The following is a 13,506-nucleotide window of genomic DNA, read 5'->3' as shown; positions in this document are numbered from 1 at the left end:
GTGCACAGTTAACTTACCACGCCAGAATGCAGCACAGGTAGACCTACAAATTAAACCCATGATTACCGTATATAAGCCGACTTTTTCAGCACATTTTTTATGCTGAAAAATCTCCCCTTGGCTTATACTCAAATGAGGGTCCTTTCGGGCTGCTCCTTCCTCCTCCTCCACCTTTGCCACTGTCAGCGGCGGTGGTGGCGGAGGAACGAGCAGCCCGAAAGCAGCCCTTTGGGGCTGTGATAGGAATTTTATGGTCTTAGATATATGGTAATATTCATAACTGCACATACATAGATCAACACAGGAAAGCCAACCTGGAACCATTTTGATTCCTAAACTGACCAAATCCTTTCCCTGCCTCCCCATTGTCTCAAGGATATGTCTGTTTGAATAAGGTGTGAGCCTGTGACCTGGCCCAGGAAATAAGTATTTTACCACTACAAAAGAATGGCCAGGCTCCCCAGGCAATCCAATCAAGTAACTTGCCAGACAGGAGATAAACAAGGACAAGAGAAAAACAACATTTAAATTTCTGTGATGTAGGTGGGATGTATCTGAGGGGTGGTCTTAGGTTACACCCCTTCTGTGATGTATGCATAATGTTTCTGGGGGTGGTCTTGATCTAGAGAATGGGAATTTCAAAAGTCTTTATAAGGCCTTGCACGCCATTGTTCTGGGTCCTCTTCCTCTCCTGCGTGTGAGGGGAGTACCCTGTTGCAACAGATCAATAAAGATCAAGCTTACTAGCTGCTTTGCTTCTCAATATTCTCTGGTTGGCCTCTGTTATTTTCTCCTACCAATAGGGAACCTATGTAAGGACTCTATATGGGCTCTTGGATACCCCATAAGGGAAAAGGGCATATTTTTATTTACAACAGGGCTGCTTGTTCTTCCTCTACTGCTGCCGCCACCACCAGGTTTCTGGTGTGGTGAACTGACTTATACTTGAGTCAATAAGTTTTCCCAGTTTTTTGTGGTGAAATTAGGTGCTTCGGCTTATATTCGGGTCGGCTTATACTCAAGTATATACGGTATTTCATCAAGGGCATTCTTTTTCAGATAAAGGATATGCAGAGGACCAGTGAGGGGGGTAGATCTAAGAGAGGGTCTTTCTTCCCAGCCTTTTGGTGGCTCAAAATCACACACACAGAGAGAGAGAGAGAGAGAGAGAGAGAGAGAGAGAGATATGCTTTTCTCCCCAAGAGTGTAAAGATTCAGTGTGCGCATATATTTTCTCTTGGAAATAAAGCAATTGGGATGGGTGGGTTTGGGGCAGACAAATGGCTGGGATGGAAAGTGTTAAAACAACCAGCTCTCTTCCGACAGTCTTCTGCTCAGTTTGAAGCTACTGTCACATTCTTAGGCCACAATCCACAACCTAGCTGAGAGGAGAGAGCTGGGGAGCTATCGTCTCCCACTCCTGGGGGAGATCTGGTCTTGCCCTACTCCTATGGCTCAGAGCACCCTTCACCACCCCCATAAAAAATAAGACAAGAGTCCTTTAAACAATAGATACTGTTAATGAGCTCAGTTTCGGGGACATATCTGCATGCATGGTGAAAGTGATCACTCATAAGCTGGGGAATGGAAGAGAAGAAAACATTGGTAAAGAGACGCTGGCTCATGATGAGAACAGGCCTGAATGCCTGTCTACATACCTGTAGTTGGTTTGGTTCTTTAGAAAGATTCGTAGAATGAACTCTGACTCTTGGCCTCCTTGTGATATTTCTGGAATAATGGTGTAGGTCCCAGGTCTCAACTGAAATATCCTAGTGACATCGCGTTGTTTTATGAATCCCTTGTTGTAAACGGAGGTTCTGTCCTGAGAAGCAATATAGCGTGAGAAGAAATGAGCAGGAATTCTGAAGTAACTATCACAGAATGTCATCCTCTAATTTTTAAAATACATTATGCAGGTCAATCAAGGGTAGAAATGAGTTGGAGAAAGGATAACAACTTGCTGATGATAGTACAAACTGTTAGACAGAAGAACAAACTGCCTCAGAAAGGGGAGGATTTTAAATGGAGTTTGGATGGCCTCTTATCAAAGATATTGAAACAGAGAGGATTTCCTGCGTTGGAACAGAGCTACACTAGATGACCTTCAAGGTACATTTCAACTCTCTTTTTCTAATCTTCTGCAAGATCAGAGGCACCTAACTTAGTTGTTCTTCCTCCAAAAGTAAACAGCAGGAGTGCTGGTGAACTGAATTCATGGTCCCATAGGGAAAACACTCAACTAGGGATGGATGATTCAGTCTTGATTTCTCTCAGTTTCTCATTTTTCCAGTTTAAATTCATTTGGCCACATTTCAATATCCTTTTGTGTACTTGGTTGTTGTTTTTTAAGTCCTCAGAAATGTACCATAATTTTGATGGGCATTCCTCCTGAAATTCACAATTCCGCAAGCCATCTTTCCTAACTTGGGTTTGTTATTTCACAATGCATACTTTCCCCTAATATGCATATTTTTGTACTTGTTGGGGAGGGGATTGGGGTGGTGAATTGCACTGAATAATTCAGGCAAGCGTGGATTTCAAAGGGTGGCTACATTTTTAGGTGTGCATTGCTTTTGGAAGCGTGAATTAGGTAGATTTGCATTAACATGAGAAGCAACCTGAATTCTTCTTCCATTGCTGAACTCAGGAAATCTTTGGTGAACCTCCATATATGGAACCCACACAAACACAGATTCCATGACCATATGCTTGCTACAGCTCTGGCACAGACTATGAACCTGATATCCATTCTCATAAGAATATGTCGTATCCTGTCACATTTGTTGCTGTTCCAATATTTTCATCAAGCTGGAGCAATAAATAAAATGCAACAGCTATTATTGTGATGACACATAAAGACAGCATAATAAAAACCCTTACTAAACATATTCTTACAAATACACTGGAGTGTATAAATCCCATTTAGAGTGGTTTCACAGTGTGGCACAATAATTTATGAGCCATGCCTTTGGAAAGGGTGGGGGGAGAATATAAACTGCTGTCTTGCAAAGAGAAAGCGGGGGGCATGGCAGGCATTTGGACTTCGAGGCACGATGGATTAAAACTTCAGCAAACCTAAATGAAGACAGTTCTTTCGGACCTAATGGAGTCATTTATATTTAAGAATTTCTTTTGTCATTGAGACATTCAGAGTGCCTTTATAATGATGTTTATAACAATGTTTTCAACCAATCGTCCCATGTCTTTGTAACACAGGCTGAAGAATCATTGCTACAAAGAGAAAATCCTTTCTCCAAGTCCCCTGCACTGAGCAACTGACAGTACATGCATCATCACACCTTTGTATTTCCCCCACTAACCAAACCTGGCATGTCTTAGATCTTTTAGGCAATTGGAAAGATCAAGATCTTTGTCTAGGATGAAACGTGAAATAATTATTCATTGGACACAGTGTCCAATGTCATCCATTGTGTTATTGTCATCCATAACATCGTGGAGAAAGGCAATCTTTACAGCAACCACATCATGCCATTAGTTAGGGACTAATCCAGAATGCGGCAGCTAGACTGGTGACTAGGAGTGGCCTCCAGGACCATATAACACCGGTCCTGAGAGATCTGCATTGGCTCCCAGTGCATTTCCGAGCCCAATTCAAAGTTTTGGTGCTGACCTTTAAAGCCCTAAACGGCCTCGGTCCGGTATACCTGAAGGAGTGTCTCCACCACCATCATTCAGCCTGGACACTGAGATCCAGCGCTGAGCGCCTTCTGGCAGTTCCCTCGTTGCAAGAAGTGAGGTTACAGGGAACCAGGCAGAGGGCCTTCTTGGTAGTGGCACCCGCCCTGTGGAACGCCCTCCCATCAGATGTCAAGGAAATAAGCAGCTATCCTATTTTTAAAACACATCTGAAGGCAGCCCTATTTAGGGAAGTTTTTAATATTTAATGCTGTATTGTTTTTAACACTCAATTGGGAGCTGCCCAGAGTGGCTGGGTATGGGCGGGGTATAAATAAATTATTATTATTATTATTATTATTATTATTATTATTATTATTATTATTACCACTCCTTCCAGCCCAGTTCTTAAAGGAGTCTTATTCCCACATATACTGGTCATTGTACCAAAAACATTGTATACATTATGTACAAGCAAGGGTGGAGAAAGCTTTTCAGCACAAGGGATGCAACCTCTTGCGGGAAATCTTCTGGGAGCCACAAACTAGGGCAAGGCCAGATGGACAAGAGGACAGAGCAATGGATGCAAGTCTCACCTTCTTGCAGGAAGTTATATTCCAGCCATGCAAGAAGGTCAGAGGTTTCTACTCACAGACATGCCACACACCTCTCCATTCTCCTTCCAGGCAAGCAAGAGGCATCAGACAGGGACACAAAAGTGCTTAAAGAGGGCAGGTGGCCTGAGGAGAATCCCAGTGGACAGAAAGAGCTGGTGAAGGACCATCTGAAGGGCAGCCTCTCCCCATATAAACCGTCCCAGACTCTGCGCTCATTATTTGAGGCCCTTCTATGTGCCCCTCCTCCATGAGAGGTCCGGAGGGTAGCAACATGAGAACGGACCTTCTCTATAGTGGCTTCCTTTTAAATGTGTCTGTGGGAAGGGAGGGGTATTCTCTTGCTGTTTCCCCCTGTCCACCCACATTGATTCTAGCCAGATTGGGCACATCAACCGGGTCATGTGTTCTCATAACATAGCACTTGCCTCTTTGGTAAGAGTGAACTCTAAGGCAGCAGGGGCTCTTACTATGGTTCGGGGGGGGGGGGAGAAACTAAATCTACGGTAAAATGCTCCTGAGACCCCCAGACATGGAACATTTACAAGAATGCTATTAGCACTAAATATCCTTCTCGGGGATAGTCCAGTTAAAATCTAATTAAAACCCCATATTTTTTAATCTGTGCTTAATGAATAAGTTAACGAAATTGATTACTCAATTAATTATTTTAGTGCTAATTATACCTCTCTTGGATCAGATAACATTTCCTGTTTACTCTGTGCTGCTTCTTGCTGTTTCCTCCCCATGACTAGCATCAAGCAGACGTGTTTAATATACAAACCTAAAAAATTATAGGCGGCTGTGCAAACACCTCACCTAAGGATTATAGAATTGTAGAGTTGGAAGGTACCCCGAGGGTCATCTAGTCCAACCCCCTGCTATGCAGGAATCTCAACTAAAGCCTCCAAGACAGATGGACAAGGACTTCTGCACAGAGATCTTAAGCTACCTCTTGGGTTCTTGAACTCATTTCTGTGTGCTGGAGACTCTCCTCAACCTTTCTTGTCCAAGCCCCTCTTCTTATGGCAGAGGATACTTCCAAGGTCTCCTCACATTTTGGAAGCACCTTATCAGAGGCTACTTTCAAAGCAGGCTATAAGTAGGAATGAAACTGAGTTGTTCACAAACAAAGAACCTGTATTGATCCTTGACATACCAACCCTCATGGGCTGTGTCTGGAGGGTAGACTGCACACAGGAGCAGGAACAATGGCAAGCTGCTCCCTCTCCTCTCCATGTGTGTCCCACATTTCCTCCCCAAATCTGCTACTTAGGGTTAAGGGAACTTCCAGAACAGATCTGGGGGGAGTACAGGGAGAAGGAGGAGGAGGCGAAGTTCCAGGATGCAGCCATGGTTCTTTCACTAACAGTCATTTCACTAACAGAATTGCCTCATGGGGTACCACCCCTGGAAACTACTTGCATAGATTGTTGTTGTTGTTTAGTCGTTTAGTCGTGTCCGACTCTTCGTGACCCCATGGACCAGAGCACGCCAGGCACTTCTGTCCTCCACTGCCTCCCGCAGTTTGATCAAACTCATGCTAGTAGCTTCAAGAACACCATCCAACCATCTCATTCTCTGTCGTCCCCTTCTCCTTGTGCCCTCCATCTTTCCCAACATCAGGGTCTTTTCCAGGGAGTCTTCTCTTCTCATGAGGTGGCCAAAGTATTGCAGCCTCAGCTTCACGATCTGTCCTTCCAGTGAGCACTCAGGGCTGATTTCCTTCAGAATGGAGAGGTTTGATCTTCTTGCAGTCCATGGGACTCTCAAGAGTCTCCTCCAGCACCATAATTCAAAAGCATCAATTCTTCGGCGATCAGCCTTCTTTATGGTCCAGCTCTCACTTCCATACATCACTACTGGGAAAACCATGGCTTTTACTATACGGACCTTTGTTGGCAAGGTGATGTCTCTGCTTTTTAAGATGTTGTCTAGGTTTGCCATCGCCTTTCTCCCAAGGAGCAGGCGTCTTTTAATTTCGTGACTGCTGTCACCATCTGCACTGATCATGGAGCCCAAGAAAGTAAAATCTCTCACTGCCTCCATTTCTTCCCCATCTATTTGCCAGGAGGTGATGGGCCCAGTGGCCATGATCTTCGTTTTTTTGATGTTGAGCTTCAGACCATATTTTGCGCTCTCCTCTTTCACCCTCATTAAAAGGTTCTTTAATTCCTCTTCACTTTCTGCCATCAAGGTTGTGTCATCTGCATATCTGAGGTTGTTGATATTTCTTCCGGCAATCTTAATTCCGGCTTGGGATTCATCCAGCCCAGCCTTTCGCATGATGAATTCTGCATATAAGTTAAATAAGCAGGGAGACAATATACAGCCTTGCCGTACTCCTTTCCCAATTTGGAACCAATCAGTTGTTCCATATCCAGTTCTAACTGTAGCTTCTTGTCCCACATAGAGATTTCGCAGGAGACAGATGAGGTGATCAGGCACTCCCATTTCTTTAAGAACTTGCCATAGTTTGCTGTGGTCAACACAGTCAAAGGCTTTTGCATAGTCAATGAAGCAGAAGTAGATGTCTTTCTGGAACTCTCTAGCTTTCTCCGTAATCCAGCGCATGTTTGCAATTTGGTCTCTGGTTCCTCTGCCTCTTCTAAATCCAGCTTGCACTTCTGGGAGTTCTCGGTCCACATACTGCTTGAGCCTTCCTTGTAGAATTTTAAGCATAATCTTGCTAGCATGTGAAATGAGTGAAATTGTGCGGTAGTTGGAGCATTCTTTGGCACTGCCTTTCTTTGGGATTGGAATGTAGACTGATCTTCTCCAATCCTCTGGCCACTGCTGAGTTTTCCAAACTTGCTGGCATATTGAGTGTAGCACCTTAACAGCATCATCTTTTAAAATTTTAAACAGTTCAGCTGGAATACCATCACTTCCACTGGCCTTGTTATTTGCAGTGCTTTCTAAGGCCCATTTGACTTCACTCTCCAGGATGTCTGGCTCAAGGTCAGCAACCACACTACCTGGGGTGTACGAGACATCCATATCTTTCTGGTATAATTCCTCTGTGTATTCTTGCCACCTCTTCTTGATGTCTTCTGCTTCAGTTAGATCTTTACCACTTTTGTCCTTTATTATGGTAATCTTTGTACGAAATGTTCCTTTCATATTTCCGATTTTCTTGAACAGATCTCTGGTTCTTCCCGTTCTGTTGCTTTCCTCTATTTCTTTGCATTGCTCGTTTAAGAAGGCCTTCTTGTCTCTCCTTGCTGTTCTTTGGAAATCTGCATTCAATTTCCTGTATCTTTCACTATCTCCCTCGCATTTTGCTTGCCTTCTCTCCCCCGCTATTTGTAAGGCCTCGTTGGACAGCCACTTTGCTTTCTTGCATTTCTTTTTCATTGGGATGGTTTTAGTTGCTGCCTCCTGTATAATGTTGCGAGCCTCCATCCATAGTTCTTCAGGCACTCTGTCCAGCAAATCTAAATCCTTAAACCTGTTCCTCACTTCCACTGTGTATTCATAAGGGATTTGGTTTAGATTGTATCTTACCTGTCCAGTGGTTTTTCCTACTTTCTTCAGTTTAAGCTTGAATTTTGCTATAAGGAGCTGATGATCTGAGCCACAGTCAGCTCCAGGTCTTGTTTTTGCTGACTGTATAGAGCTTCTCCATCTTTGGCTGCAGAGAATATAATCAATCTGATTTCGATGTTGCCCATCTGGGGATGTCCATGTGTAGAGTCGTCTCTTGTGTTGTTGGAAAAGCGTGTTTGTGATGACCAGCTTGTTCTCTTGACAGAACTCTATTAGCCTTTGCCCTGCTTCGTTTTGATCTCCAAGGCCAAACTTGCCAGTTGTTCCTTTTATCTCTTGATTCCCTACTTTAGCATTCCAATCCCCTATAATGAGCAGAACATCCTTCTTTGGTGTCACTTCGATAAGGTTTTGTAAGTCTTCATAGAACTGGTCAATTTCAGTTTCTTCAGCACCAGTAGTTGGTGCATAAACTTGGATTACTGTGATGTTAAAAGGTCTGCCTTGGATTCGTATCGAGATCATTCTATCATTTTTGAGACTGCATCCCAGTACAGCTTTCGCCACTCTTTTGTTGACTATGAGGGCCACTCCATTTCTCTTACGGGTTTCTTGCCCACAGTAGTAGATATGGTAGTCATCCGAACTGAATTCGCCCATTCCTGTCCATTTTAGCTCACTGATGCCCAGGATGTCAATATTTATTCTTGCCATCTCATTTTTGACCACATCCAACTTACCCAGGTTCATGGTTCTTACATTCCAGGTTCCTATGCAATATTTTTCTTTACAGCATTGGACTTTCCTTTCGCTTCCATGCATATCCACAACTGAGCGTCCTTTCGGCTTTGGCCCAGCCGCTTCATCAGCTCTGGATCTACTTGTACTTGTCCTCCGCTCTTCCCCAGTAGCATGTTGGACACCTTCCGACCTGAGGGGCTCATCTTCCAGTGTCATAACTTTTATATGCCTGTTGTCTTTGTCCATGGAGTTTTCTTGGCAGGGATACTGGAGTGGCTTGCCGATTCCTACTCCAGGTGGATCACGTTTGGTCAAAACTCTCCACTATGACCTGTTCATCTTGGGTGCCCTGCTCGGCGTAGTTCATAGCTTCTCTGAGTTCTTCAAGCCCCTTCGCCACGGCAAGGCAGTGATCCATGAAGGGGACTTGCATAGATTAGGCCTCAGTAAATCCAGTTGAGACTGCAACTGCCTGAAGACAAGATTAACATTTTCTAAGTGAAAATAAATACTGACAATGAAAAGTAGGAGATGCTAGAGATGCACAACAGGAGAGACATAATTATTCTGAAAAAGATACCCCAAGAGCACTGCCAGAGACTCATATCTAATATGATCTCAAAGAAAAGCTACAAACAGGCTACTTTTGTGTAATCCCAACGAGATGTGTGAGGAAAACATGCCTTTAACTGCCTTTTAAAGTCCAGCTTTGTGGAAATGTGTAGTTCAATGTCTCATGCTTGTAACCCACCATTATAGGCATGCTTTAGATTGGTTGCATATTCTATTTCCCCCCCTCCAAACATCCTGAGTCTAGGGATGCTTACTTGGAAGCAAGCCCCACCAGTGGTCAATGAGGCCTAGTATTACAGACAAAATAAATTAGAACAGCCCTATTGATTATGCTTACTGGCTCTTTAAAATATTGGAAACAGGGAGTGTCAAGAAAAGCCTTTCTTCTGCTTCTGCCTTGACCAAAGTTTGATTTCTGCAGGCCTCCGGGCAGCAGAGAAAATTGGTTTCTGGCTCTTAGTAATGAGAATGAGAACATGGATTGAGTGCAACTGTGTTATCTGGCAGTGACTAGTAGCTCAAGGTCAATATGGTGGCCTGCTTAATTAACAGCAACTGTGCAACTCTGAGAATGCACATATTCAACTACTGGAAAGTTCCAGCCAGTTGAGCTTCTGACTGGTTGGGAAATTCTGTCCTGGTTGCTCAGCCATTCCCTACAAGATTGGGTTATTACTTTCCTCTATGCTTTACACATTCTTCCTAATGTCTGCGCTGTTCGTTCTTGTGGTGTGGGGTCAAGTACCTTGTAGATTAGACTAGGTCAATCTACTTAATTCCAATGTGTTGCCCTTTTGGTCAATTCAAGAAAGGTGGACTCCTATTGGCAAACTCAGGTGGTGAGTTCAGGCACCATTTTAGTCAAAACCAGGATACTGGGAAGCAAGAGCCCTATGGTTTTCAGGACTTCAAACGTTCATAAACCAGGCTGTTGATTGTCTACATGCTGGCTATATGCTAAATTTATAACAGTTTTGAATGCTTTAAAACAGGGGTCAGCAATTTTTTCAGCAGGGGGCCGGTCCACTGTCCCTCAGACCTTGTGGGGGGCCAGACTATATTTTGAAGAAAAAAAAAAAGAATGCATTCCTATGCTCCACAAATAACTCAGAGATGCATTTTAAATAAAAGGACACATTCTACTCATGTAAAAACATGCTGATTCCCTGTCTGCCCACAGGCCGGATTTAGAAGGTGATTGGGCCGGATCCAGGCCCCTGGGCCTTAGTTTGCCTACCCATGCTTTAAAATGTTTTAAATTTTGTTTTGTGGTGCTTTTAGGGGCTGTTCAATGTTACACTTTGTGTGTCACTTTCTGAGGTCTTTTATTCTAGAATGTGCCACAGGTTCCACTTGCAACTTCACTTTACAATTTTCAACTTTTTTCAAACCAACAGAAATCAGAACCTCCAGCCAAATGGCTAAGGAAAGATTCTGCTCTTGCCTTGCAGCTGCACTCAAGAGCAGTATATTCCTGAATTAACATTCTTAAGCGTGGAATGAAGTGCCCACCTGAGGCTGTGTAAGCATCTTTATTTGTAGGGAGAGAAATTACCTAACCTGAAGCTTCATTCACACTATGTATTTAAAGCACTCTTGAACTATTTCAGCAGCCATAGCTGAGAGAGCCAGTGTGGTGTAGTGGTTAAGAGCGGTAGATTCGTAATCTGGGGAACCGGGTTCGTGTCTCCGCTCCTCCACATGCAGCTGTTGGGTGACCTTGGGCTAGTCATACTTCTCTGAAGTCTCTCAGCCCCACTCCCCTCACAGAGAGGAAGGGAAAGGAGATTGTTAGCCGTTTTGAGACTCCTTAGGGTAGTGATAAAGTGGGACATCAAATCCAAACTCTTCTTCTTCTTCTTCCCCCAAAGAATCCTTGGAACTGTAGTTCATTAGGAGTGCTGGGAATTATAGTTCTATGAGGAGTAACTTCATTTCCCAGGATTCTAGGGGGCAAACCATGACTGCTAAAGTGGTATAAACGTGCTTTAAATGTGTAGTGCGAGCACCACTACTTCAAGAAAACTCCTCTCCCAAGGCAATGGTATACATTATTACTTCTGAATTCTTTAAAACTCAAGTATATATTGAACCTTCTCATGGCTGCAGAAGGGGATGGAAAGAGATAGGATGTTTGTAGCTAAGGGAAAAGGGGAGTAGATCAATGGCACCATAATTTTCGGCGGTGGGGTGAGATGTGTTAAGATCTCAGAAATAAAAATAATGGTATATTTCACACTAAAACTACCATCCTAAACATTTCCCCTCCTGAAACAAGTCCTATATTGATTAATTTAGGTAATTTCTTTTCTATAGCATGTTTGAACCATATCCAAACTACGTAAGTCACTACACATTGTGCGGTGGCTTGAATCCATACGAGTTATTCTGAGGATGGAAGCCGGGGGTGTGGTGGTGGTGGTTATTCTAGATTAATTAATGCAGAGTAAATGAGGCTAATCATATCTACATCTCCTGCCAAAATATCCAGGAGTTCTGCAGTGGGTGTTGAATGGGAGAGACAGAGCCAACAAAACAGGTTCTCGTTCCAGCCTCTGAAGGACCCGGAAATGCAAAAATAGGTTTCGTTACATTTCAGAGACAGTGCTAAAGCTATCACTTGAAAATAATTGGGAAAAGGCAAAGCTATTCTCAAGGGGGGAAAGCAAAGAGATGTGGGCAGAGCTGGGCGTGTGGTGCATAGCTGTCAACTTTTCCCTTTTCTTGTGATAAATCCTATTCGGAATAAGGGAATCTCCCTTAAAAAAAAGGGAAAAGTTGACAGCTATGATGTGGCGCTCATCATTTGGGAGGAAGGGTAGTTTAGGGCACTGGGTAGGAGGCAGCAATGTTTATCTCTTTCCATGCCATTGCAACCTGGAATTTCCCAGCCATCTTGAGACAAAACATGGCTGGTTTTCGGCTGAATCCAGCACATGAGGGTAGAACAATTTATACAGATGGCCAGGCTCAAGCATGAGCAGAACACCAGTTCTTGTTTGGTGTTATTTACCTTGAGTATTACGAAACGAATGCCTGGAGGTTCTGGACGTTGTGGACTCCTTGTATCATTTACAAGTTTCTGTGTCAGTGATACCACAACATTGGAATTTTTCATGTCCGGATCCTGCACCTGGATTAAATACCGAGGATTTCTGGAAAAGGCACCTGTTGCGAAAAACAATGATTTCTGTTATCAGACACATCCAGCAGAGTAGTGTGGATCAAGTGAGATGTCCCTCCTTTATCGCTTCCTTTTACATCTGCCTGCTGCATGCATGCCTTCATAGGATCGTGGTCCTGTGGGAAAGGCAATTCCTTCAGCCTGTCAATGTCTCTATCAGGCACTTAACCTGCCCTGTTGCAGGAAGCTAGACATTCAATTTAAAAAGGTAAAGGACCCCTGACAGTTAAATCCAGATGCAGACAACTCTGGGGTTGCGGTGCTCATCTCGCTTTACTGGCCGAGGGAGCTGGTGTTTGTCTGCAGACAGTTTTTCCGGGTCATGTGGTCAGCACGACTAAGCTGCTTCTGGTGCAAAGGTACACCGAAACCAGAGCAGTGCACGGAAACACCTTCCCACCAGAGTGGTACCTATTTATCTACTTGCATTTTTGGCGTGCTTTCGAACTGCTAGGTTGGCAGGAGCAGGGACCAAGCGACAGGAGCTCACCCCGTCACGGGGATTCGAACCCCCGACCTTCTGATCGGCAAGCCCAAGAGGCCCAATGGTTTAGACCACAGTGCCACCCGCATCCCTTAGACATTCAATTAGTGGTTACTTTATAAGAAGCCCTGATCCTCAGTTCTACCAAATACAGGAAGGCAATACATTCTCTGCATACAGCCAGAGATCCCTGCTAAACAGAGATTCCTGAAGCAGTAGCATTGTTGCAGGCTGCAATCCTTATCTATCAGGTGGAGGCAATCTGCATCTCTTGGCCTAATTCATGCAGGTGACAAAGGGGAAGAATGGGTAGGATAAGACAACGGATTGACAGAAAGGTGTGAGAGAAACCAGAACATGGCCCCTAGCAGATTACGCCACAAGCTTGCGCAGCATTTTCTTCCACTCCTCCCCACCCTGCAGCCACATGTGCTTGCAAGATCTCCTCTGAAGGACCCCCAACTGCCCCACAGCATATTTTGAAGCAGTAGGGGGCTCTGTGGGGCAGGGAGAGAAGCAAAGTCTTATTGTGAAATTGAACGTCTATTCCACTTGCACAAAAACAACTTAGACTAAATTCTATACAATTACTATATAAAAATAACTAGTTGCTGGATTTTGGCATAAAACAATGATAAATTTCTGGATAGAGGAGGAACTGCACATAAGAAAAATGAAAACATCTTATGTTTTACACCACAAGTAGTAGAACTTTATTTTTTAATTTTAAAGAAGCACAACAGTACAAAATAAAACACGTTATGGATAAAATATAAGCTCCAATG

The 13,506-nt window shown here is 43.8% G+C and overlaps 1 protein-coding gene and 1 long non-coding RNA gene across 4 annotated transcripts in view; one reads left to right on the top strand and one right to left on the bottom strand.

The window, feature by feature from the left end:
• LOC309527917 overlaps positions 1-13,506 on the top strand; it is an 80,449-nt gene that overhangs the window by 15,273 nt on the left and 51,670 nt on the right. The gene's annotated exons all lie outside the window — the stretch shown is intronic.
• The window catches only part of CAPN13 (calpain 13), an 89,551-nt gene that overhangs the window by 25,425 nt on the left and 50,620 nt on the right, over positions 1-13,506 (bottom strand). For all 3 annotated transcript variants that reach the window (XR_014217396.1, XM_082214828.1, XM_082214829.1), the window contains 2 exons: positions 12,067-12,221; positions 1,659-1,822 (listed from right to left, as the gene is read on the bottom strand). Coding sequence is in view for 2 of the 3 variants with exons in the window: in XM_082214828.1 (XP_082070954.1) it covers positions 1,659-1,822; positions 12,067-12,221 (319 nt within the window). In the remaining variant the exon portion in view is untranslated. The remainder of the gene's footprint in view (positions 1-1,658; positions 1,823-12,066; positions 12,222-13,506) is intronic.

This window comes from Podarcis vaucheri (assembly GCF_965113315.1).
Source record: "Podarcis vaucheri genome assembly, chromosome: 3".
In the NCBI taxonomy this organism is placed as follows: domain Eukaryota; kingdom Metazoa; phylum Chordata; class Lepidosauria; order Squamata; family Lacertidae; genus Podarcis; species Podarcis vaucheri.
This window is presented reverse-complemented; position numbering and strand designations above follow the sequence as displayed.